The following is a 26,065-nucleotide window of genomic DNA, read 5'->3' as shown; positions in this document are numbered from 1 at the left end:
CGTAACCAACGATTCACTTTCTCAGGTGAAAGGTCTCATAGAGGTGCATTAACATTAGCTTAGAATACTGAATTATACTGTATACAGTATGGAGAATGTGTTTCCATTTCCTGTGTAAGAAAAGTCACTAAAAACCTATCAAGTGGGCATGGGTCCTTCATAAGCCACACATACCTCAATAATACAGCAATATAAAACACACAAACAAGACAACACTACTGTACATAACCTCTAGTGAGTAAACAATCATTAATTCATTAATAAATCTGCTTTTTCAATGTGGTTCATATTATTGATGTATACTGTATATCTTCAAATTGTATTTACACATGTCGTTTTGATTTTTTTCTGGTTTAAACTCAAGGAGGGGAATACATCTGTCATTAGTTTTATGTAAAGTATTAGCCCTTCCTCTTGAAAGTACTGGCACCTAGGCTGAAGCCTTTAGTGCTTTCATACAGTATATCGTTTTGTCATTTCTACTAATTTTCAAGGAAAAACTTTCCATCAGGTTGTTTAAAAATAGCTGGTGTTTCTAATGAATTTATGCAGAGGCAGTAATCTTTTTAGATATGGAGCTGAGTGCTAAACACCATTTTACTGTTATATACAATGTTTAAATTTACATTCTCATCATTTACTAAGCAATACTCACTGTGAATGTGTTGGCAATGATGATATGAATTGTGTGAATACCATTCTTGTGGTTTCTTTATGAAAAGAAAAGCATCTGTAATGAAGATACTGTAGGTACATTTTTCATTGTGCTGTTCTTATAAGGACAGGTAATTAACCCTGGACTTTCAGAATCAACAGTGAAACACTAACCAGAGGATAAACTGCTTTACATAAAGCGTTGTGGGAGTTGGGTGCAAACTATACAGTACATAGCCATATTATTGAAGCTGATACTCTGGATTACGTTATGAATCCTCAGATGTATTAGTCACTTGCAGCCAAATTACCGAGCTAAAGTATGTGAGCTAAGTAGCCTTGTTTGTAGCTTTACTTCTTATATAAGAAATATTATGAGACAGAGTTACAAAAGTTTTGGTGGCGTTAATGCTCAATTTGGTAGCAAAGTGTGCTCAACCTTTCTTTTTCTAAAGGGATTTTTGAACTCTTGGCACATGTACAGGTATACAAAGGTAAAGTCCATCACCATCATCCTGGTTCATTTATTGTAAAGTGGACTAGAAAGCTTCTGAGGCTAATTGGTTGATTTAGGTAAAAGCTCCAATGCATATATGGCAATTTGTATGTCCCTAGAAAACTGGCAAGAATTAACATGTTTAATTTATACTTGGATTGGTCCAAAAGAGAAATTCATTATAGTAATAAAAACAGTAATGATAATCAATATTTTTTCTACTTATTCCATTCTATTGATGACTCACCTGATCCTTTTTCAGTTAGCTGTCTAGACATTATATTAGAAAATGTCTAATTCAGGGATAGCAGCATTGTTTTTTTCAAGATTTCACCTTTCATTTTAATTTACAGTGGCATACGGGCATAAAGACAAAATTGGTTAAAAACTATGAAACTATGCTGCTGTGAACTGAACTCTTCCTTTCAAAGTTTTAGGGTTAGAAATAGGAAAATAAATTTTAAGCAAGGCTATAAACTGGAAAGTAGCATACTGTAGGCTATTTCCGTGGGTAAATTGTTGGTTTATTTTGGAACAATTTGGTTTTGTTTTTTGCTGCCTCTAAAAAGGGTAAAGGTCAGACAGCTGCTTCACGTCATCTGGGTTCTATCTCCCGACCATTATTTTCACAAGAATGGGTTTGTAAATTGTTTTCTACAAATGTGTGGACTTTTCTTGCAGAAAGTAACATCTGCTAATTTTGTTGTGTCTTCCAGCAACACCACTACAGTGACATCCCCCCAGCTGGCAATTCATGGAATGTATTTGAAATTTTCACTGCATTGTTTGTTGGAGCTGCAGCAAAAAGCCATAATGACCTAATAATGAGATAACAATTAACAAATGAGAAAAAAAATCAAATGAAAAGGGTCAGTGTGTCTAATCACAGAGCCGCAGAGACCACTTAAGCAGAGGAAGTTCTTTTAGTAGCAGAAGACTCAAACATCTAATTAGATAACGGCGATTTCAGTTGTTATTCATTCATTCAAACAACAGGAGTTTACAAATGAAATTACCTGCTCTTTCCCTGGAGAACATTCATAACAAATACTGTTTTACTATTCACTCTGTCTTCAGGACTTAAGCAGATGCAGCAGTTCTGATTATTGAGAGGTGATGTAGCCAGCTAGCATGGGATGATACTTTCAAACTCTAATTTGCTGTAAGGTCTAGAAAATTTGCTCTGTGCTACAGTATGTAGTTACAGGCATGGCACATAGTGTAAAATATAAAAGGATTGGTCATAGCATATTCTACTGTTGTCTACTTAACTATACTATTTTACTATAAAAATAGTAACATTTTTATTTAATATAATTTAAAATTCAAACAGTTGTTTTTTTCATAAGAGACATCAAGTATCTTTTTAATGGTTCCTTTCAGAAATTCAGAGAACTCTGAATCTGATTATTGTCTAATTTATCCAAGATATGGTCCAGGGCTTTTCTAATGAAGTCTGCTCTTGTCCTGGAATGTTGTGTGCCATGTTTTATATATTTCTTCAATCAGAATTAATATTCAAACATTGTTCTTGTCTTTTAACTTAGACAGAACATGTAACAAGAGAGCCTGTGTCAGATTTGTTTCCATTGGGCACAGGTACAAACACTTGAATATGTCCTCATTTTTTAAACTACAAAACAGACATGAGATAGGAGAGGAAAAGGCAGACTCCTCTTGTCATTCCAGAGGCAAGGTTAAATCAAATCTGACTGATTAATTCAGGGGAGTATTTGCATCTTGTCTTTTCTATAGGATTACAGGGTCTAATAATTTGCATTAGTAATAATGCTCCTATTTTCAGCATATTAAGATGTCTGCATGAGTAATACTTTTAGAGCTTCTCTCTCCTCTCCCTGTTTAGATGATGGGCTGATCTGTGTGTCTGAAAATTTTAAATTAGGTAAATAGATTAAGATGCTCGGCACCTATCAGAACAAGTGCTCAGAGGTGCAGGCATTCATCAGACTCATTAAAGTAGTTACAGCCTCTTTAATGGCAGGGGGTCTTTCTTCAGGAGAGGGCACTAGCAAGTAGGTTGAAAATTTAAATGTCAGACCTAAGGAAGGCAGAGGAAATTGGCACAAGTGGGGCATGTAATCAGGAACAGCTAGAGGCAAAACATTTTATGCAGATTTTTCCTTCCTCATTGTCTTGATGCTTTGGCTTCAAGCGACATTTCTACTGCAGGCGTTTCCAGCACGTTCATTGATATACATTGGTTTGAGTACTTAAAATGAGTTTTTCTGGCGTCCTCGAGTTATTTAAAATTATCATTTTTTCCCAGTTTTCGTTTAGTTTCGGCTTCTTACTTCTTAAGTTATTTGTTCTGGCGTTTGCAGAGTTGTCAATGAAATTAAAAGGTGGTAGTGATAATGAGTCCGACACAAATCTAGGACATCCATACTATAGAAGCAGGAAGCACTGTTCAGTCAAAAAGGGAAAAAAATGAACAGAAGTGTCCTATGGGGACAACAATTTAAAGTTAGGCTGCAGAATCACTCAAAGAAGGGTGTCAAAGAAAGTACCATTTTAAACTACAGACTAAAGAATTACTGTTCACCATAAATCCAAATCACAGAGGACATTCCAAATTCAGTTTGATGTTTTTGTTAATTTAATATTCCGGGAATAAAATCAATTCCTGAACTCTTTTGAAGAGAATTGAATAAATACAGTAATTGAATGTTTCTGAAGCAATTATTTCCCTTTTATGAATAACAACTGAATGATATTACATTATCTTGAAACTCTGGCACATAATGATATGTACTGTTCTGTCTTTGTGTCCTTCTCATATTGTTGATACTGTATTACCTGTTGTTTTAAGCAAAGGTATATAAACCTATTTTTACCTTACTTTAACATCTACAATATTTACTGTATATAGGACTGGCCTTGGCAGTCTTGCAACATTGCTATGAGAATCAACACAATTTAATAATTCAGGATGTTCTATTTTTTGCAAGGGTTCCCAGCTGGATGTGCTTTGGCATTACAACAGAAAGTCAAAGGTAAACCAACATTTAAAAACATCTTATGTGTTTGATTATGTTGCCAAACGGTTCCCCAATAATTACATTATATTGTGTCTATATAGTAAAATATGAACTAAAACATTTTTTTCAGATGAAGTAAAACAAAAATGTTTAAATGATATGCTTAATAAAAACGCTCCTATTTACTAAATACCCCTTAAAAAAAAAAAGATGCATCTTCAAAAGTTATTTCATTGTCAGCTGTGAACCTTACAAACCTCCAGTCTGAACTGGTGTTGTCAAATTCAATATCTTTGATGGGGATGTGACAAAACCGCATACCAGCTGTAATCTTTTTACACTTAAAAATCATTTGTTTGTGTTGGATCTATAGTGTATGTCGTTTTACAGTGTTCAATTAATTAAATCATACTGTACGCTTGGTTTGGTTTTCGCTTTCCTTCCAGCCTGTTCTTTAGTTTGTAATTGCTTGCGGATGGTTTACTACAATTAATGTAAACGACACGAAGTTTGGAATGATTTTAATAGCTCCAGCAATGAAACTGTCAGCAGCTAGAAATAAAATATGGGAAATACGGAAGTTCACATTTTAATTTGTGTTTGTGTTCCGCAGATAAGCAAGGTAGTACAATGACAACACTGGTACAAAACATGCTTCAGGAGAGCAGTTGAATTGTAGCAGAGGTCTTTTACCTGGTTTAATGGTTTAAACTCTGAAAATCAAATAGATTCCAAAGGGGAATTTCATAATCAAGGAGAAAACTTAGACACCCATGGTCCCTATTTTAACTGGAAGCAAAATGTCCAATACACTATAAATGAATTACCAGGTGCCCACATGGAGATTCAGGTCCTCAGTCTCTTAAATTGAATCCTAGTGAAGGTTAAAAGTCCAGCAGTAGCCTAGCATATGGGTGATTTGGAACAGCCTCTCTGAATATCAGAAAGGTAATGGGGAGCTGAACCATACATTATTGTAGACGTTATCAGTAGTGTCTTCAGGGCACCCCTAAGCAATATGAGTAGGCAGTGAAGCTTTCGCAAGATTCAAATGATGTGCCAGTGAAGTGTATTCCAGCCAATGCTTGAACAGCAGAATTCATACAAAGTGTGAGTTTGGACAGAGAACAAGCTGGTAAGCTGCCTAGAAGCTTGTTGCAATAATCTTGGGGAAATAGACATTCAATAAATGATGAGTATCATGAATTAGGAACTTGGCTTAAACATTTCTGTTCCAGTAAAAGTTGGATCGCAAAGACACACTGAAACATTTGTTTCTGAATAGAAGTTTGCTTAAGTACATGAGTCATAAAAGCTTTGGTACAACAATGATAATTCCTTAGCATTTGTACAGTATAGTGTTCTTATCCCCAAAGGATCCCAAAGTCCTTTTCAGGAAGCAATGGAGAATTTGTGCTGGGCCAACTTTTTCCAGCACAGAAGCTGAGTACCTACTAGGGCAGGTGTCGGCAGCCTACAGCATGCCATTACTGGCACGCAGAGGGATTTTTAATGGCATGTGCAATAAAAGTCTTATAAGCCGTGCGCGAAGAACTTAAGTAAAAAAAAACTTTTGCTTGACTTCTGTAATTCTCTACAACACGGTACCCAGTGAAAGTTCTTTGGCAGAGGAAAAAACTATTCATCTGGTTTACTTACTGCGTTGTTTTTCGTGGGGCTAGCCTGTTGGTTTCACAGGAAAGTTTACAATCCGTTCCACTGCTAACATTTTTCACATAAGTGTCAAGTCAAACATTTTGGACAAATTGGCGGTCGCAAAATTAGACGTTTGCTCATTTCAGCCACTTTTGGAGAGATGACTATGGATTTGTTCAACATAAAGACTGTGCCGTTTGTGTTTGTGGGAGCATGGATATGCTGTTAATGACGTACTGTACCACGACTAGCAATTCTTGTGAGATACAGTTCTGTGATTTAGATGGAAACTGAAAAGAGCTGTGCTGCCTAGAATCCATGCATGCAGGTACAACTACAGCCGAAAATATAAGACATTTCTTAATCATTTGAGGAAAGCAGAATTTAAGAAAGTATTTTCCGTGACAACCGAAGGTGCCCAGGCTATGGTCAGGGATCCTGAAAGGACTGCATATCACACTGGCCAACCCACTTTAAATTTTCATTGTATTATTATTCATCAGAAAAGCTTTGTGCCAAGATTTCAAATTGGTGGAAATAGCCATTTTTCTTGTTGTTCGATCTGCTTTGACGCACAGGCAGTGTCAAACTTTGCTATAACCCTGAGATTGGAGACTCAGAAATGGAAAGCAAGGGAAAGTATCACACTTTGTGCATTTTAATTTATTAATTAGAGATATTATTACTATATTTTAATATTAGATTTGTATTGATCAAAATGTAAATAGGACTATAATTGACATTAAAAAAGAATCAATCCCATAAAAACAAGTGCATGAGATACTCCTTGGCACACCCTTTAGGATCAAGAGAAATAGCTTGTTATATAGTTTATAGTATATAGTTAATAGTTAAACATTTTTTTTAATACAGAAAACAATAACTATGCTGTTTTGCAACATTTATAAATTAAATTTCGATATTATAATTAAGAATGCAGCACTGACTATGCTTCAAAAGCCACAGTAAATTACCAGAATTACAGACACTTTATCATCTGACAAGTAAATTGTGTATAGTGCCTGTCACACAGCAGAGTTCACACTAAAAAAACTACTGTGTGGCAATGTGTTGTGCTTTACCTTTTCAAAATAAAAACCAACAACAATGTTTCATATCTTCTGGAAAGCTCATTTGAATTCACAAAAAACCTACTGACCAATAACTACTTAACTGGATATACTGTTTACATTTTGTGGTAAAATTGTCTGTGTTGCTCTCTGAGTAACAGCTTCCCATTTTAATTTTAATTCTCAGGACTGTTAAGTACAGGGTAATTGATACTAATATTGGTTCGGAATTAGCCTTTGAGGTTTTATTGTTAAACCTCTATTCCTTTATGGATGCCTTATTTTGTAAATATGTTTTTATTGATCTTTTTAAAATGAGAAATGGCTGTAGAACACATAACATGTTCCACCGAGGACTTACAAATGAGGACCAGGGAGAAAAAGGATGAAGAATTTGACATACCTTTCAAGTGGATTTTGTTTTCAGGGCTGTGCACTAGGACTGAACTGACTGAATCTAGGCTGTCATAGTTACTGCATCCAAGAGGCCCAGTCCTGGTTTCGGTTACCTAGGAAACAATAAAGAGGTATTTTTTAATGGCTTATTACTGGTAAATTGTCCACCTGTTTGTACAGTTTTCCACCGGGACACACAAAATTAAAGCACAGAGCAATTGCTTGTAAAAAAATGGCTTTTGTAATAAGCTTGGTCAATACACAGACGCCAAAAGCTTTTTATTTTCAAACCCCCATCAATGGTTAAAATAGATCCTAGAGAATGCAAAAAGCAGTTAATCAAATTATGTGGTGCAACAGTTTGATGATAAAATATTTTAATTAACGTTTAACTAGGCCTTCTTTCAGTGTGTATTCAACACGCTTAGGGTTTCTTGAAAAAAGACAGAAAAAATCCGATAAAGAGCCCAACTTGTATTTGTTTTCTTCCAAAATATTACACAGTGGACACCGATATAAGCTTTTACTGATGCTATCTCTGGGGAACAAAAATGCTGTGCAACAAATTTGTACGTCGAATCATCAAATTGATCCAGGATGTTTTACCAACAGGCTCCTAAGTGCTTTCACTTGTTAAAAGCAGATCCTGAGCCCTGTAGTCCATACAGCACTGGTTCAAATTTGAGCTCATTAGTTGCCTGCCTGGAACCCCAACCTGTTCTGGGTAATTGGGCAGGTGCCGGGCCTGAGTGAACTGGAGTGGGCCTGGGCGTCCTTCGATTGATGTAGCCAGAGAGCCCTGAGCACTTGTGGCACAGGCAATGAAAGACCATTCACGCCTCCAATCCACTGTGCACCCTCCTGTAGGCCCTGGGGCCTTGCGGAGGCAGACATGGCAGAATCAGCTTGGACCCGTCATGCCCGCCCTGGCTGCTGATCTGTTGGGTAAGCTAGCATTGGCGTGGCAACCGGCCTCTGCTCCACCCACTACTGGTTGCCATGGCAGCTAACAGGAGACCTAGATGACCTGGAGGCAATTGCTATCTTGCCTGTCCGGGTGATTGTGGGAGATATTTAAGTCCTGCTCAGACTGCTCTGGGCTCCATTATAGAGTTCTGTCTCCAAGTCCCTCAGGCTTTGTTCTCCCCAGTCCATAGCTGTTTCACTTCCTGTGCCTTGCTGTGGATCCCCGATCTCACTTTGTTCTCTCGAACACGACTCCTGGATCTCTCCTTGGCTTTGATTACGTCTCCCTGTGTACAACCTGATTGCCGGATTCCAGAACTTTCTTCCAGTGCTACCACTTCTTGCCTGCCTGACCCTCCCACTTGTTTTGCCCTCATTGCTTTCGCCAGTCTCCCCCACTGTGGCGCGCCTGCAGCTCCACAGACAACTGCATCTTCCCGGCTGCGATCTTTGCTTTGCTCGCTCCACCGGCCTGTGGCTTTGAACCTCTGCCTGCGTGCAGCACCACAGTGCTGCCGGCGTGCTGCCCGCAGTTCTCCTGGATCTCAGCTGCCTCTTGCTCAGCAAGTGGGTTTGCCCCCAAAATTCATGATCCACTGGTAGTCTCACTGAGCAGCAGGGTTGTTGTTGTATTGCTAGACACACAAGACTGGCAGCTCCAGACCAGGCTTGGAGGAGAAAGGCAGGGGCATATAATAAAGAGGATTGAAACCAATGGGGTTAAGGTAAAAAAAAACAGACATTCCACTAAGAATTGCTTAAAAGGATCATTCGTACTGTACAGTATATACTAATAAAATGATTTTGTGACAAGTATGGCTTTGCCCCCATCCGAATGCTAACCCTCCCCAGTCCCAACCTCCAGACAGCAGAGAATTCTGCTCCACTGAAAGTCCAGGTACACCACTGCAAAAAAATGTAATGCTATACAGGTTCCAAGAGTGACAACATCACTTTTTCTAACAGGCTCACTGACAAATGAGAGATGTTATAGTTACATGACCTAACAAAATTGGAGATGTAATTTGAAGCCTTCTGTGAAAATAAGCTTGTGGCTCATTGTACAGTAGCTACATTTATACTATGTTTCATAGTGCATCTGTATCTCTGTTGATGTTGAGAGCATTATGAAGTGATTTTATTTTCTAAAGCATGTATGATGTTAAACTGTTTTTTTTTGTGCTGGAATTATTTGATAATTGATTAACATCATTAATTGACATTAACAACTCGATATCATTTTTATACCAATCTTTGACGACAAGATGGCTGTTATTGTAAATGACATTCTGAGCTCTTTACTATTTAAATCTTGTTTTCTTGTCTTTTTAAAGTAAATTTCTTTGGGATCTTTTTGGAGGAAAGCTCTATATACAGTAGGTTGTAATTTAGCATTATTACGATTTTGTCATATTCAAATTAATATAATATCAGACAAGGATATGTTTGAGTGAACACAAAGCTAAAAGTTTCTGTCATAGATTTACCAAGAATTTGCTTTGGTGTAAAAAATAAACACATACTGTATATAATAAGCAAATGAACCAAAAATGACATAAATCTATCATATACATTTTCATTTTATTGCAATTTTATCTCCAAAATTGATGAATGTAACAGCACATTAGAAGGAAACACAACAAGTTCACTGTTAACGTAATGGAATTTTCTTAATATATCAATTTTGTTATTCTTGTATTTTAAGGAAGACTGAGGGAAATACCCTCATTTTTATCATGGATAATTCCTATCTGGTGAAAAAAAAAAAGTTTTTCAAATTTAGCCTAGTTCCTCTTTTGGCATTGCCCTTGGCAATATGTCAGGTATTGATCTTTATAGCCCAATGCATTACCAAATGCCTTTGTTTTTGGAAATTTAATACATTTACATTTACTGGGGCCCTGGGTTCAATTTCTGGACCTACAGTATGGTGCTATTTACTTCGAGTTTATACATTCTCCATGAGTTGAAGCTTGAAGGCTCCAGCTCCCCCATGACTCTAAACTGGCAGCAGCGGTTAGAAAATGGATGGATGTGTGGCACAGTCTAAAAAGTTCCTCTTGATAGAGCTTCATTTGACTTGACAGGTAGATGTTATTTATACAATACTTTCTGTTGTCTTGGCTACAGAGAGCCACTTGTGCAGAGTACGTACTGTCTATAGAAAGGTGAACTTTTGCTACTGAGGGTGTTCTGTGGAAAGTTTTTAGATAGACGGTAGATGATTATCTCGGCAATGCTGGCTTATTTATGAAAACACGTTTCATCACTTTCACTGCCTTCAAAAAAATGCCATTTAAAATTGATATCATGGCGTGCCCTCCATTTCAGAGTCTTCGTTACTCCTGTTAGACAGTGGTCCAATGCTAAATTTACTTTGACCCAGGGACTCGCAAGCCTTTCTAAAACTGGTGAGGCTATTAATGCTAGTGTCTGCCATTGCAGAGTTTAAAAGGCATTTGTGTTGTGGTTAGTCTGTGACCAGAAGTTTTGTTTTATTCATAAATGCACACATTTTAAAGATTGTTTTCATGAAGCCCGGTTTTCTGTCAGGGCTAAATACTTAATGTGTTCTCCTAGTATCTGCTCTCACTGCTGCAGGGCCCATATGTTTTGAGGCAATAAGAAAAGAGAGTATACCACCCACACTTTCTAAATAATACGCCGCTAAATTTCTTGCCGCTGGGTAAAAAGTACAGAAAACACATATATGTTTGAACACAATTGTTTAATTTGCCAAGTTTCTTTGTATTAAAGCTAGCTAAAAGAAATGTAATTGCACCATTCAGTTTTTCATACAGTATATTTAAAGATGGATTCTAAATGGATCCTCTTATTAAAAACACTCCTCTTCTTTCTGCTTCAAATATACTCTATACTTAAAGAAAATCAATGCAACAATGCAACGATGGCATTTGTTGCATTTTAATACCTCTCTGTAAATTTGAAATGTGTGCATTGTCCTGCTTCAGTAGTCTGTCAACTTTGATACACTTTCCTTTTTTTAGTAATGAGTTCTACTCATGCAACAGCATTTTGTGTCTTCATCTTTTTAAATGGCACTTTAATATGTAGGCTAGCAACTGGTTTTGGTTTCAGGATACAACGCCAAAGGCACAGTGCTGAGGTACTTTTTTCAATGCCAATAACCACTGTACATTGCTATAAAATTAAATTTAAGTTGTTTGATGTTCCACCTCATCTGTACAAAAGTACACTTGGGTTCCGAACATGTGCGATGCTCTTGGGCATTTTGGAAAATTAATGCAAAGCCAAAAGATCAGGATGAAATGTCAGTGCTAGCAGTTGTACAGCAGACTAAAGATAATGGCATTAAATACACAAGGTCAAAGATAAGCTTTGCTATAATGCCACCTGATAGATTTTCTAAAGTTAATTTTCGCCTAATTCTCTGTGACCAATGTCCATTTGTCTGTTTTACCAAAACAAATTTATCAGCAGACAGTTGGTGTTGAAAGGTTGCATTGTTAAATGTCTTTTTTAGTAATTGCTTGGATTTGTATAGCACTTTCAGCTCAAAGGATCCAAAAGCACATCACATATACAGTGGAAACCTACTTCATGGGTGACATGTAGCAGCCATTATGTGCCAGCAGACCTTCTATACAGATGAAGAAAATTGTTTTACTACTTAATTTAAGGGGAAAAGGTTAGGGTGGCTAGATTGGGCTAGAACCCAAAGTGAAATGTAGCCAGGGCACTGACGTTAACACCCCTTCTCTTACAAACACTGGCATGAGATTTTTCATGACCAAGTAGACTGAGTGCAGACCTCTTATGAAGGACTGCATACTGTCCCCCATACATGGTTACCATACTGGAGAACTGGTTTAAAAATTATGTTCCAGAAAAAATAGGCCACCTACTGTTCCATCAACACCTTTTAAAGCTGCAAGCTGGTTTTTGTTTTTGACTCCCATGCCAGGATATTGACTGTGAAAAAGTATGCAAACATGCATTTCGGCCTTTGTAGCTTTCATTTCTTAAAACCTCAGTAGTATTTTTTACACCTTATTGGGGTCCAATTACAGCTCCTTTAGTTTAATCCTGATGTCCTAAGAGCAGCCCTAAGACCTAAGCATCCCCATAACATTCAAGATGTTAGAAAAGCTCTATGAGAAACAACAATTTGTGAACAGGTAAATTAAATTTAAAAAAAAATAGACGTCCACTGCATACACTGTTATAGTTGCTTGTGATATTCAGAACTGAAGTTCAACCTCTCATAGCAAAATGTGTAGGAGGAATTTGTGAAAGCATTTGTTCGTTTTGCATTATTATTGATGTATATTTTAATATATTACTATTCATTCTATCATGCCACCTCTCATGCAACATCTAGTACACAAAGGAATTTATACATTACATTCACTGATATTTTATATCATAGCTATACTGATCTGGTAGTAATTTGTGTCATTCCCTATCACTATAAAATGGCATTATAAAAGTATGTGATATGTATGGATATGGTTTTAATGCAAGACCCTCTACTTATGTTTTACACAAAAAATGTTTTTGATTGGGGAAAAATTTCTGATTTAAAACTTGTAGAACAGAATGGAATCTGAAAGAGTGAATGCCTCAAGGTTTCAATTCCTGGCAAGGGAACAAATCTTTGAAGACTCAACCTTTCAAACGTAAAAAAAAAAACTTTGGAATAAATCAAGTGGGCTTCGCATAAAATAAATGGAAGACATTCACTGTGACTGTCTACTCAAAGGAATATTTTTTTCTTACTTTTCCACCCAAACAATAGATTAGGTTTTGCACTTAGTCTGATTTTTTGATGCACTATACTGTAGTATAAGGATTCATTCCTAAGCTTTTTGTGACTCACAGAAAGTATCTGTGATAACTGGGATCTGCACTAGTTACCTTGATGGCTGATGTTGCTATCTGGAGATGGTGCAATCTTCGCAGAGTGCTCTCTCTGTCAGTAAAATACGAGGCAGCCAGCTGATGAAGGACTTCCAGAGACACTGCTGAGCTGTTTCCATTGCCCTCTGCCTTCTTACTTAGCTTCTGCTTATCCAAAAATATAGTGAGGGACTCTTCTCCTACAGACAAACCAATACATCGCAAGAATTAATGTAATGAAAATCTATACATTTTGACAAGTGTGACTCTTCTGCAGCTGTACACTTCTCTGAGGAAACAAGAGATTCATGCTTCCATTCTCTGTAGGTTTTGTTTTCTCCATTGCTGTGTTGAATGACAATTTCTTAAATCAAGTATGAGATGAGTTATTTTTCTCTATTTGGGGACAACACGAAATTGCTGTAGTATTCAACTGCTTGATGCAGGTTCTACCAAGACAACATAGATTCTTTCTACATCCAATGAAAAAGAGTCAAGTGTTGTATGGTATTAATATTCATATTACTTGTCCTGACAAATTAGTCAAAATTCAAGAGGACGATATCATTTGATAAGACAGAAATATTTATGTATCACTTTCTTGTTAAGATCTTGCTCTCCTCTCTGAGGACATGCACTTAGTTCAATAAAAGCATCTTAATTGTGCCCTTGAAGGCTGAATCTCATCTGGTCTAATATTTTGCTTGTGCCTAATAATTATGTACAACATGTAATGTGTAACACCTCTGTTTCATTGAAAATGTTAATTATTTGGAGTTCATTATTACGTTGGTGCAGCATTCACAGCACTCTTATAATATTTTACAATTTTAGTCCATGTTCCTACCAACAATGACATGATAATTAGTATCTAGATCACAGCTGCACCGTTCTGTAAGCATTGCAGTGAACATTTGCTCAACCATACAAAGTCTGTTTGTCCAATTGATTATAAAGTCCAGAGGGAAGAGAGCTTTACCTTTAAAACTGCTGCTCTTACAGAAAAAGTTATTCATTTTACATTTTAGCCAGTTTTCATTTGCTCCTGTTTTAATTCTTAAAGATTGTGATTCTCAACGGATAGACCCATTTTTTTATTAAACATATTTTTAATTATTTAGCCACAGTCAGTTTGTTCAGGTCTGTTTCAGGCATCTTCTGTCCTCACTTCTGACATAAGCTTTACCAAACAAATGGTTTGTAGAGAAGCCAACATCAACACTGTGTAAAATAAAGTTAATTCAGTGTGACAGAAAAGACTACATGTGACCATCTTTCTTTAGTTGTATTTATTTGTCCGTTTTATCTTGTAGACTCCTGAAATCAGAGGACTGTTTATGATGATACTGTATATCTGATGATAACATCAAACTACAAAGTAAAAATAAATACATTGTAGTTTATTCATAAAACAAAAGCATCATGTTGTTTACCTGTGTGGTGTCCTTCTGAGCCCATGGTTATGTTTTAATCGTGGAAAATCACTTTCAATTTGTATTTGCAAAAAACGAAAAAGCTGATTGAAACTAGTGATTGTGAAAGACAAATGATTTTAACAATGTTACTGCTGCATAGAAATACCTTTGGAAATAACCTTGATGGTGAAACTGTAAGGTCATTAAAAAAGGGTCAGTTTCTACACAGCATATTAATATCGTGGTGCTTCACAGTAAGGATATGCACACGTACACATTTGCATAAATAAATGTTATATCCCTCATGTGTCTAAATGCTATGCCGTATGAGGAAGGTCACTGCATTTATATGCCATTAATTCTCTTTATGCTCTGACTTGGTTATTGTATAAAGTGGTTGTATTTTTAAATTATTTTGATTAATTTATCTTTTCTTAAAGGAAGTGTATACCATAACTGGGAAGGCAGAGGGTGCTGCTTGGCTTCTTTACTCAGACATCTCTGGCAGACTGACTGTCACCTTAAGGATTGACACCTGATTGACATCTGGTACTGTATCTCACACATACCGTGGTACAGCAACGTGTTCTTCGAGTGTATTGAATAGAAGCCAGCGCTGCAAAATGAGCTTGTGTGCGCAGACAGATGTTCGGTCCGTGCTTACCTCCGAGTGTCGCAGACACTAGGAAGTGTGTCCCATATTTCTTGATCAAGTTTTCGTTGATCTGTTGAAGACTCGGCCGGCGACCCAGGAGCCGAAGATTGCGGAAGAACTCAGGGGCCAAGGGCAGGGATGCCTTTAAAAAGTCCCGTCGTTCTGTAGCCAAGCTATTTACTTTCCAGTGACTGAACTCCCTGCAACAAAATACATAAGTCACACTTACATTAGTTCTTTTTTTGCATTTGTATTTGTACACAAAGTCTGTACAGTTAGTCAGGAATTGTTTCCTTGTTTCTTCATTAGATTAGAACCTAAGAATATCATTGCGAACTGTTTTAAGAACAGCTTGCGCTTTTTGTGTAATTCTAGTGTTGTCCCTTAAAAAACACGTTATTTTAAGACATTATCATTGTATACGGCAATTTAACATTTGTGCATAACATCTGTATACTTTGTATTTGCAATATTTAACGGGAAATAACTTATACATTTGTATCCATGATGTAGTGTAATGTCTGTGTATAAGTGTTATATTGAACTGAAAGGAAGGATCCAGCAAGGAGTCACCTTCAACCACATGACTAGAGAGTATACCGTACTGTATATACTGTTATGAACTAAGGGGTATACTAGTTATACCAACATGGACTATCACAGTCATTTAACATTTTGCTTCATTTAGTCATTACAGACCACTAACTAGGATTAAATTTAGATTACAGGGGTTTGTAGGGGTAGCCTGCCTGTTGACTAAGTCATGAGGACTGGGAAGCTTGAAGGTTGTTTATTGTGTTCATAACTGAAATATGATATATACTGTATGATCTAAAACTTAAGTTTCTAGGGAACTAGGAGCAGAAAATTGGAGTTGATACTTCCTAGTCACATATACTGAACATCTTTCCTTGGAGTGGGAGGTACAGATTGAATTAGGTAGGGACCTGATGCACAAACAAGGTAATAAAAATACAAGCTAAGAGGTGAATGGCTGATCCAGGAAGACCAGCTTAGTAACTCTCTCTCATCCTCTGGAGTTAAAGAAGCAAGACATTGTGAGTGAGATCCATCTTCAAAAGGACCAGAGCTACAGCTTCTGGCCTGTTCTTTGAGGACTGAGACCTAACAGGTATTTTGAGAAGAAGAAGAGACAGGTAGTAAACTGAAGGAAAAAAATCTGTTGTGTTTTTTGCCTTTTTGTTTAAGTCCAGTCAGGCAGAGCTTTTATCTCTGGGGTGCATTATCTTATTTAGAGAGTTCTTATAATTTTCGCACCAGTTAAAGAGAGTACTCTGTCCTTTGCGGGGCCTTTTGTTGTATAACAATCAGCGTTATCTTCTCATTTTGCACAAAGGTTAGAGTCCATCTTGGGTGAAGATAGTTTTGGACTGTATGAGACCTGGACTCCAGGACTTGCAGTCATTGTACAGTGTGTATTTTTTTAAACAGTACTTGGTGTGTATAGTTTATAGTTATTCTAAATATTAATTTGCCTATTTAGGTACAGTATGTGCCTTCTCATTGCCACATTGCCATCATATTGGGCTAAAAAAAAAACTTCTAAAATTTCTAAAACACCCTAATTTATAACAGATGACCCATAATTTATTACAACTGTTGTCTTAAAATTTAACAATACTATACAGAAGTACAGTAAGCGTGCATGCTGTATGCTGTTTATACAGTATCAAACAGTAACCCATCATGTCCAATGCAGTGGGAATGTACAAGTACATACTGTATAACAGTACTGCTCAGTACTGCCCACAACTGCTCAGAAATGTAACACAGCAGTACTGTACTTCAAAGTATTTACCGACTATGTTTGATTTGGGAAGGAAGACTGATGTGCATGACATTACAAAAGGTATTATTGCTAGGGTTGCAGGCAACAGCAGACCTGGCTAATGTGTGATTTCATGGGTTGCCTCACAATCAGTTCTATTGGGCACAAAAGTCTTAGACTTTAGTTTTAGTTACCTTTATCTCATACAGAGATGTTTCAATTGCTATTGGCTAAGTAGACCTTTATCTCCACAGACATCTGTGAACAACTAGTTGATTCTGCATTCTTGCACCTGTATTCACTCCTGAATGTTGAAAAATCAGCTATCTGAGATATTCTTTAATATTTTGTTAGGAAAATATATAGTACTGTATATGTAGTATGCACTGTATTTTACACTATCTATATATGTATATATTTACTATATATATATAGCCAGTGTGAAATAAGGATTATTATTGTGTCCCAATAGACAAAGAACCTTAGTACCAAATATTCTTGCAGTCAGAAAAGAACAATGATGCCACTACTGTTCAGCTGATAATTAGTAAATTGATTTGGGTGGGCTGATCAAGCAAGCATGAACTGCAGGCCTCTCAAATTGACTCTGAAAAATCAGAGAAAAAGGAGGAGGTTGCATATCCTTTCATTTTTTTCAAATTAGCTGTTGTCTTGGCATTCCAAGATGGTTTTACAAAGTTAATTAGAAGAAACAGAGGCTGTCCCTTCTGCTGCTAATGATGATAGATGGAATTAATTAGGAGCTTAAATACAAGAGGATCGTACCTGAAACTCTGCAGGGTTTCAATATGTTTGGATTGGAAAAAAATGGTTTTGCAATGCAGGGCACTCCACTCTGAATAGGACCTGACTAACTGCACTGCTTGTGTGCTTTTTCTATTTTAAGGCTTCTGTTGTTGTAGGTTATATACATATCCCCAGGCTTCGATGTCTCATCTTGATCGTGTTATTAAAACAAACTTTTTAAGACATAGACGAACCTTATGAAGTGAAAATCATGATAAATGCAGGCATCTTCTGGATAGATTTAATCCATTTATCCCTGCAAATATCTATTACATTTGTAATACCTCAAGCCAGTCCTACTGAGATTTATACTGTTTTTGTCTGGTCCTGTATGCAGTGTGCAACTCTTAAATTCTCCTGTGCATTTGGACACTATTATATCTATAAAAAATGCTTCACAGATGGCAGGTGATGTAAAATCTGAAAATCAATGAAAACTTATCATTGTTGCTTGCTATGCTGAAAATATAAAATTACTGATCAATTATTTATACATTAAAGTATCCCAGATGAAATACTTATTTTATGCAGGTTTAGGTTGATGAAGCTAAGAATATGAATGAAAATATTGGCTTGTGCAAGTTCCACAGTTCCTACTGTATATTGCTGGCTGTGCATTCTACCATATAGTCTATACTCAGCAGAAAAAGTGTATTATGACCTTCCAACTAAAAATAATTGGGTTAGTAAAGTATTTTCTCATAAGGAGGTGCAGTGGTATAGCTGAACATGTCATTAAGCTAAAAAACAATAAAGAGAAAGCGATTTTATAAGCACAGCTTTTGTTCCTGTAAATTACACAGTTTAACTCAATGGCATCATGTATTGTATCGCTAAGCCAGCGGCACAGAGCTGTTACTTTCCTCAAAGTTTCTGAGCTCAGTCTCGGATTCTTAATTAGAACAAAATGAATCCTGTTAATTGCACATTGCTAGTCACAGCCTTTAATACAATAATTAGATTTTCTAGTTTTCTGCCTCCAGGCACATGGGGGATGGAGTTATCCTGACTGTAAATAATAATGTTACTGGGAAAAATGATTATAAAGTTGCAATGGTCTTGAGATTTTCAATTTATCTCTTTAGTTCTAACCACATACCAGGGATTTAGATTAAAAATGTTATAAATTATATCTACATTCATTTCAACTGACACATTTTTTAAAACTAAGAAGTTTGAAAAATTAATAAATCTGTACAATAAGGATTTAGCATGGCAAATTTTAATTAGTCATCTATTTTTAGCAAATCAAAAAATGATAAATAAAGAGAGAAAAGGAAGATTTCACAATGTAGCCCCTGATTTCAGAAATTATTTATTCACAAGGTTAAAATGATGAAGGAAAAGGGAATTTTTGTTTTTCTCTAAATTTATGTTCACAGGATCCTACTAAGATTATTATGCTTTTTCTGCTTTTGGATTTTTGAAGCTTTCAGCAAACACATTTCAGATTGAACCAAAACTATAAGTTTTGTTTGTAAGTTTTGTTTTATGTATGATGATGTTTCGAGACCTCTTATGTAGATCATCTAGATGTTTCCAGATAATCTTAAAATGTCATCTAGATGTCTCATATCACTGTTGTATTTGAATGGGTGTTGCACTTTGGGGCACTATATCTGTCATGGAACTGGCAAATTTACAGAGTAAAATATCTAGGAATAAGAATCAATCTTGCTTTCATCCATCTTGAAACTGAGGAAAACCTTAATAATTTAGATTCTAATTCATGCTGATTAGAATTCCATCACTGCACTTGGTTTTGAATAATATGTTGGTTAAATATGCAAATTTGATGTAATTACTTATGAAGTACATCTTAATTGATTACTGTATCAAATACACTTACAATTTTGAACTCACATTTCAGACTACTAAGAAATGCTAAGAAAAACTGTTCTGCACAACAATTTAAAATTGTAAAGAATAATTAATGAACAAAAGCTGTTTAATTTGTTTCTTAAGAAGCACTGACTATACTGTAAGCCCAAGAACATTTGCAAGCTTTGCAACATACTGTAGGTCTTTGGAATAAATCCAAGTTCAGCAACCTTTTGCAGGTGATTTTATCATAGAAAAAAAAATTTCAATTCTCATTTCCTAATTCTAATTTCTAATCCTAACAACAGCGAATTCTTCAGTTCTTGTCAGATCACAGTGACGTTTACTGTAGCCATGACCTCTACCTCTCTAACTACTTCTTCATAAATCATATCAAGTACTGGGGCCACTGTGCTAGAGTCCCTCATATTTATTTTTAAGTGCTGGAGAGACTACCCTGTTTGCATTTTTTAAAAAGGTAATAAGGGTTTAATTTCCTTTTAGCTTCCATGCTTTGGTTTTCCATCTTCAGCTGGTTGTCAATATTTATGATAATTGTACATTTGCTATGTACATGAAGGCTTCACTGGTTTATATTTTAATAAATGAAAACAGACCTAATTCATTAAAGATTTTTAATGAATCTTTAAACAAGATTTTGCCTTAGAGTTAAAAATGTAATTGTTTGCAGGCACCAGTGGCTTTTAAATTAAATCAGATTGGCTGAGGACATCAGAGACTATTCAAGCTTGTTAGTCCTATTCTGTACCCAAATGCAACAGCATAAAATAATAGTATTAAAGTCTGAATTCTGATTATTTCAGGTTTCTTATCTGATCTGAATATTTTATTTAGAAGAGTGAGTAAGAAAAAAAACATTTTTACTTGTAGTCAGGAAATCCGAATTGTGACATTTTATCTCTATAACATTTATCATAATAAAAGGCTTTTTCTTTATGACAAACCATCGGATATTTTTAAAAGCCGACATGTTTAAACACCAAACGTTCTAAGAAGCAGTATAAGCAAAGAGAACAAGAAAATCAAGCAAAATAGATCAAGTCGTGAAATTGGTCAGCCCCGTGTTTACAAAGTGAAGTAAATAAAATGTTGTTCACACAGCAATAGCTGTCACTTAACGTTCTTGTTTTTTATTATTCTCCGTTTCTATTTTCTTCTCTGGTTGGGAATGTCCAATTCACACTATGCCTCATGTTAGAAGTGTGATGAAGGCACGTATGTTTTCCAATCATATTGTCAAGGAAGTTCTGCTTTTCACCTACAGAACCAACTGTTACTAAGCTACTGTACACAGGAGGACCTGTCTGATCTCAGCTGGGCCCCTGCTGGCGTCGTACAGTGCCTGCTCAGTGAGCGTCACTGTGGGGCACAGCACTCAATTGGCCCCAAGTGAGATTTTTCTCAGAGCCCCAGGGAACACCTCATTCAATGTAGCGCTCCCTCAAAGGAATTAGGGGCAAAGTCATTTTTAAACATTTTCCGGCAAGGAACTCATAAACATCCTTTGTGTGCGCTGTTACATACTCATGAAATTAATTGATGGGTTAAGCATTTATCATGATCCCTGAAAATGTTTTGCAACCTGTCAATAGCATAACAACTGTCTAGTTTCCTAATTAAAGTCAGCCCAAGATTTCACTTACTACTGTAAGTCATTATTGGGAAATAAGTGTATATAAAGCATTATTATACTGCATTCTATCTTTAGTGCAGTATTTTTATTTTTTACGGTATTTCTGCAACTTTTTATTAGGTGGGGCAACAGGGTGGAGTAGTAACGTTATACGGTTAAGGAAGATACTGAAAATATTGCTCCACTAAAAATCCTGCTTTATAAATTGATGCTCTCTAGGTCACCATTGGAATTGAGAATTTGTCCTCAGTTGAATTATCTGTTTAAATATACAGTACCATTATTCACAGGTGATAGGTTCCTGAACTGCAAAGATAATGGAAAATGCATATACTGGGAAAAAGCTCAACCATACCATATACTGCATACAGTATACAGTACTTGATAGAGTGCTCAAATAAACATAAATATGCCAAAGTAAAAATAAAAGAAAATAAATACAGTACTGCACAGTTTTCCATTAGAAAAGGGAATATTACTAAAATGATCATGAAGCATGAACATTTACAGTGTTCACGGGAGTTTCCTCTGGGTGCTAAAGTTTCTTCCCACGGTACTGGTAGGTTAATTGACTACCAGTACATAAAATTGGCCCTGGTATGAGTGTGTGTGTTTCTGTCTGCGTGTCTGCTCTGTGATGGACTGGAGTCGAGTCCAGGATGTATCCTGCCTTTCACCCATTGCTTGCCAGGCTAGGCTCCAGCTACCCTGTGACCCTGAGTTGGATGAGGCTGTCAGAAAAAGGATGGATAAATTTAGGGTTATCGAGTGCAACAATCTTCTGTAAGATGTGATGGAGTGGGAGCGATATCATGGTTAACATTGTAAAAAACCTTTTTGAACCTCAAAAACATTCAGAGACGCTTCGAGTTTCTGAGAAGGAAGGAGTGAAATGGAATCTTTTCATCACAGTTGGGGGTTTTAAAGTCTTGTAGTCATTAGCTGTTTCACTGTTTCAAAGGTGATAAGTGACTCAATTTAATTTTAATGTTACAGAATCTTTTATAGGTCAGTTGTGATGCCTTGGCTTCACAGATAACCCATTTGGCTCACCACATCATGTGTTTCATTAAAAATCAGCATAAAATCATTCCTCTGGGCTGTTTGAAGAGGTCAGACACATGAAATGTTTAAGAAAACCTATTTAGTGGATTTGCCCAAGGGGTAGCCTTGAGGGTGAGGGAAAAAAACAATACTTAACAAAACCATGTGAAAGGAAAGAACTCCCAATGCATAAAATTCATTATTTATCAAGAAATAGACAATGGGTGGTCTAAAATAGGATTATATACATACAGTATAACTTGAATGATAAAACTCACCTAATACATACATAAAGCTTCAATAATAAAAATGACCTGCTTTGGACTTCTTTAAATCTATGGTGGACCACTTGAATGACAGAGCAAAGTGCAAGAAATGTCGTTGTGGGGAAACCTTTAACCAGACATTGGTTGTCTTCTCTTCTTCTCTGTGGATTATCACTTATCTGCTGTGGTGGTTTTGTTGAAGTTATTACAGGATTCAGAGTGCAGTGGAAAGGGGTATTTGGGAGAGTGGAGTTAATTGATTACATACTGTACATACAGTATACAAAAATCCCAACACGACACATGTACAGTAATATCAATCTTGCTCTTACAGTAGAGAACAAGATTGATATTATACTAAAGAAAGTATTCATACTAGACATTTTCACATTTGTGTCCATTATTTTGGTTCTATGTAGTAATAACTAAAAAATAACTGATCTCACTAAAACAAGCTAATTTGTAATAATCAGATTTAAATGAAAAATATGATGTCTCTAAAAGGTGGGTTTTTGGAATATACATCCTTAAAACTACATGACAGGATTAAGGTTAATGTGGGAGCTCAACATACACTACAGTACCTTTAAAGTTAGGTACTACTTTATTTTAATATTTATTTAATATTTATTTAGTATTTATTTTACTATAATTATGTAGCTTCAGAGCAGCAGCATAACGATATTATCATAACTTTCAAATTCAACAAACACAAAAAATAAACCTGAAACCCCAACCCTAAGCATAACCCTAACCTTACCATATTGTGGCTTCTGCCTTGGCGTTGAATTATTATATACTGCATACTTACGGTAAGTATGTGTCATGCCAATGACATAAATGAGTATGAATGATGTTTTTAAGAACATAAAACCACATTCAGAAGAAGCTTCTTGGAAGGTTTGAAACAAATGATGTAATACTAATTTGTTAAGTTAAAGGATCTACAAATTATTGTTCAGCACATACTGTAAATTTTAGTGCAACAAAGATTTTCCGTATTTTTTATAAGCTGTGACAGCAAAAGTACCATGACTGCATGTAAAGATGATAAATGTCTTCGTTTAGCATAATCTCAGTATGAAATTAATGTTCCCTTTTGGTTTTATGGAAATTAACACTGTGACCCACAAGCTTCCTGACATTAGATGAAGATCAGGAAACTGAGGACATAAGCAAAGCCTTTCTATTGTTTTATTATCTAAATGAATACAAAACGCATGCCTGCAGAAAATGATTGTATGAACGTCATCCAGAGTTTAATTTCAGACTGAAAAATCATCTAGTCATTTCATTCGAAATTACAGAAACAAAAAACAGGAGACCATGTAACCAGTATTTCTGTGATTTGTTGATCAGTCAGGAAGGTATTTATTTCATGGTGCTAGCTAAAAATATGAACAGCAACTATATATTATATAGACTGCCATGGACAATCTGTGTTTCTGAGGACAAAAAAAAAGACATCAAATGTCATTGTCTTTTAAATGTTTTAGATGTTTTACAGCTACGAGTCACAGGACGTCAATGTTAAGTACTCATGAAATGTGTTCTATTTGTGTAAGTCAAGTACTGTAGCTGATGTCATTAATATCAGTGCTTCTGATGTTTCCACTGGGAGTTGTAATGCTGTAATAGATGGAGGAGGAAAATGAGACCCCAACAAGGGAATATAACCAATACCTAGACACAAAAATGAACTCATTTGCCGTCCTTTCAGCAGGATATTGTTAGCTTTCTGCATTTGCAATCCAATGCCAGCATGCATTACATTACATTTCCAAATTCCAATGATAAACATAATAGGTCCTACACTTTCAACCATTGTATTCACCTATATTTCACAACGAAGTTGGAGTGCTGTAAATAAGAGAGTGACCTGACCTGTAGATCTTGTATCTGGTAGTGAAGCCCTGCTGGAATCGTTCTTTGAACTCGGTGTATTCTGGGCAGCGGTGAAAGGGTCCTTTGTCAGACAGCAGCCAGTCCAGTCTCCCATCAGCCCTGGTGGTGCCAGTAGAGGAGGTGTAATGATCTGGTGCTCCAGCGAGGACCAGAACCCAGCCCAGGCAGTCCAGCACTGTCCACTGCCATAGGAGCATCAACAGCAACCATCTAACAACCACAGCACACTGCCAACACAACGCCATCCTGTCCTGGGGCACCTGGGACCAGCATTCTTCTACTAATCCCTCGGGACCTGCAGAACACATGAGGGGAAATTTTCATTTGATACCAGTAGAATCAACGCCAGGCTTCTTCAGCATGCACAGAGAATATTGTGCTCCACCACCCTTGGTTATTTTTGTAGTTCACGTGAAAATCTGGCATAAAGAGGGTTGTAGGAGCTGAGATCACTATTGTAACAAACCAAAGGAGCTAAAACATTTTCGGGATTTCAAATTTCAGCCCTCTCAGTTCTCACAAAGGAAGTTTTCATTGACATTAGTATGATATTTTACAGGGTCAAACCAAAGAGCGAGAGCACATGGGTAGAATAATAACTGAGTAATCAAATGGCTAGACATGTAAAAAAAAAAAACTGGGGTTCTTTGGTGAGGGAGAGTAAGGCTGTCTGAGTAACATAGGTGTGATTTTTTATTTATAGGGTTGTATCGCTTAATTTGAAAGACATGTTTTTATGTTATCAGGTTTACCTATGGTCAACTCTATACTGCAAAACAAAATAAGCAATTCAGAGGAGAGGATCAGGGTATATTTGGTTCAGGGCAGTCTTACTTGCAGGAGGAATACGATGCATATAATTAAAGTCCCTGCAAAGCATGGATCTGCGGTAAATGTATTGTCAACCAGGTTTCACGAGATAAAAGAATATTGCCAGGGTTTTGTCTAGAGTTTAGACGTCTTTCTGTTGAGATAATCTTAATTTATTATTTGATTCTTTCCTTTCCCAGCTTTACATGTTGTAAAATTGTAATTGTACAAATTTTCAAAGAAGTGTAAAAACAGTTTTATGATTGTACATCCATTCAACCTCTAGCAACTATCTAAAGCAAGGTGAAAGGATTGTGGAGCACTAAAGGAGAGTAAGAGAATTTGAAACATGAAGCGATACCGCCCAAACTCTGGAGACCTGATATTATTAAATTTGTTTAAAATCTGCAGTGCTCATTTAAACATGCACAGAAGGTGTACTGATGCATATGTAGAAGCAAAAAACACCGACTTGGGGACCATCTGTATTCCCAGACATCTTTTGCTAATCTTTTCCCAATTCATTATGAAATAAATTTTAGTTTGAACGAAAAAGCAGCTTATTTTTTAATACTGTATTTCAGATAAGAAGCCTCAGGATTTATGTATCTTATTGCAAGGCTGCTGTTCTTTTAAAGATAATTGTATGCAAGGACGCTGAAAATAAAAAATGATTTTACAGCTGGCTGTGCCGTTCAGTATAAGTAAAAAAATATGAACATGATGCTGTCATGCAAGACATCTGTTTTGAAGAACATGAGTTGAGATTAAGTTTTGACTT

At 36.3% G+C, this 26,065-nt stretch overlaps 1 protein-coding gene across 2 annotated transcripts in view; it reads right to left on the bottom strand.

Annotated features, from left to right (window-relative positions):
• brinp2 (bone morphogenetic protein/retinoic acid inducible neural-specific 2) overlaps positions 1–26,065 on the bottom strand; it is a 354,849-nt gene that overhangs the window by 302,967 nt on the left and 25,817 nt on the right. For both annotated transcript variants that reach the window (XM_006634717.3, XM_015355138.2), the window contains exons 2-5: positions 24,454–24,769; positions 15,198–15,388; positions 13,137–13,318; positions 7,279–7,384 (exon numbers count right to left, since the gene is read on the bottom strand). In XM_006634717.3, coding sequence (XP_006634780.3) covers positions 7,279–7,384; positions 13,137–13,318; positions 15,198–15,388; positions 24,454–24,719 — 745 coding nt within the window. In that variant the 5' untranslated portion in view covers positions 24,720–24,769. The remainder of the gene's footprint in view (positions 1–7,278; positions 7,385–13,136; positions 13,319–15,197; positions 15,389–24,453; positions 24,770–26,065) is intronic.

The sequence above is a fragment of the Lepisosteus oculatus genome, chromosome 9 (assembly GCF_040954835.1).
Source record: "Lepisosteus oculatus isolate fLepOcu1 chromosome 9, fLepOcu1.hap2, whole genome shotgun sequence".
NCBI lineage: Eukaryota > Metazoa > Chordata > Actinopteri > Semionotiformes > Lepisosteidae > Lepisosteus > Lepisosteus oculatus.
This window is presented reverse-complemented; position numbering and strand designations above follow the sequence as displayed.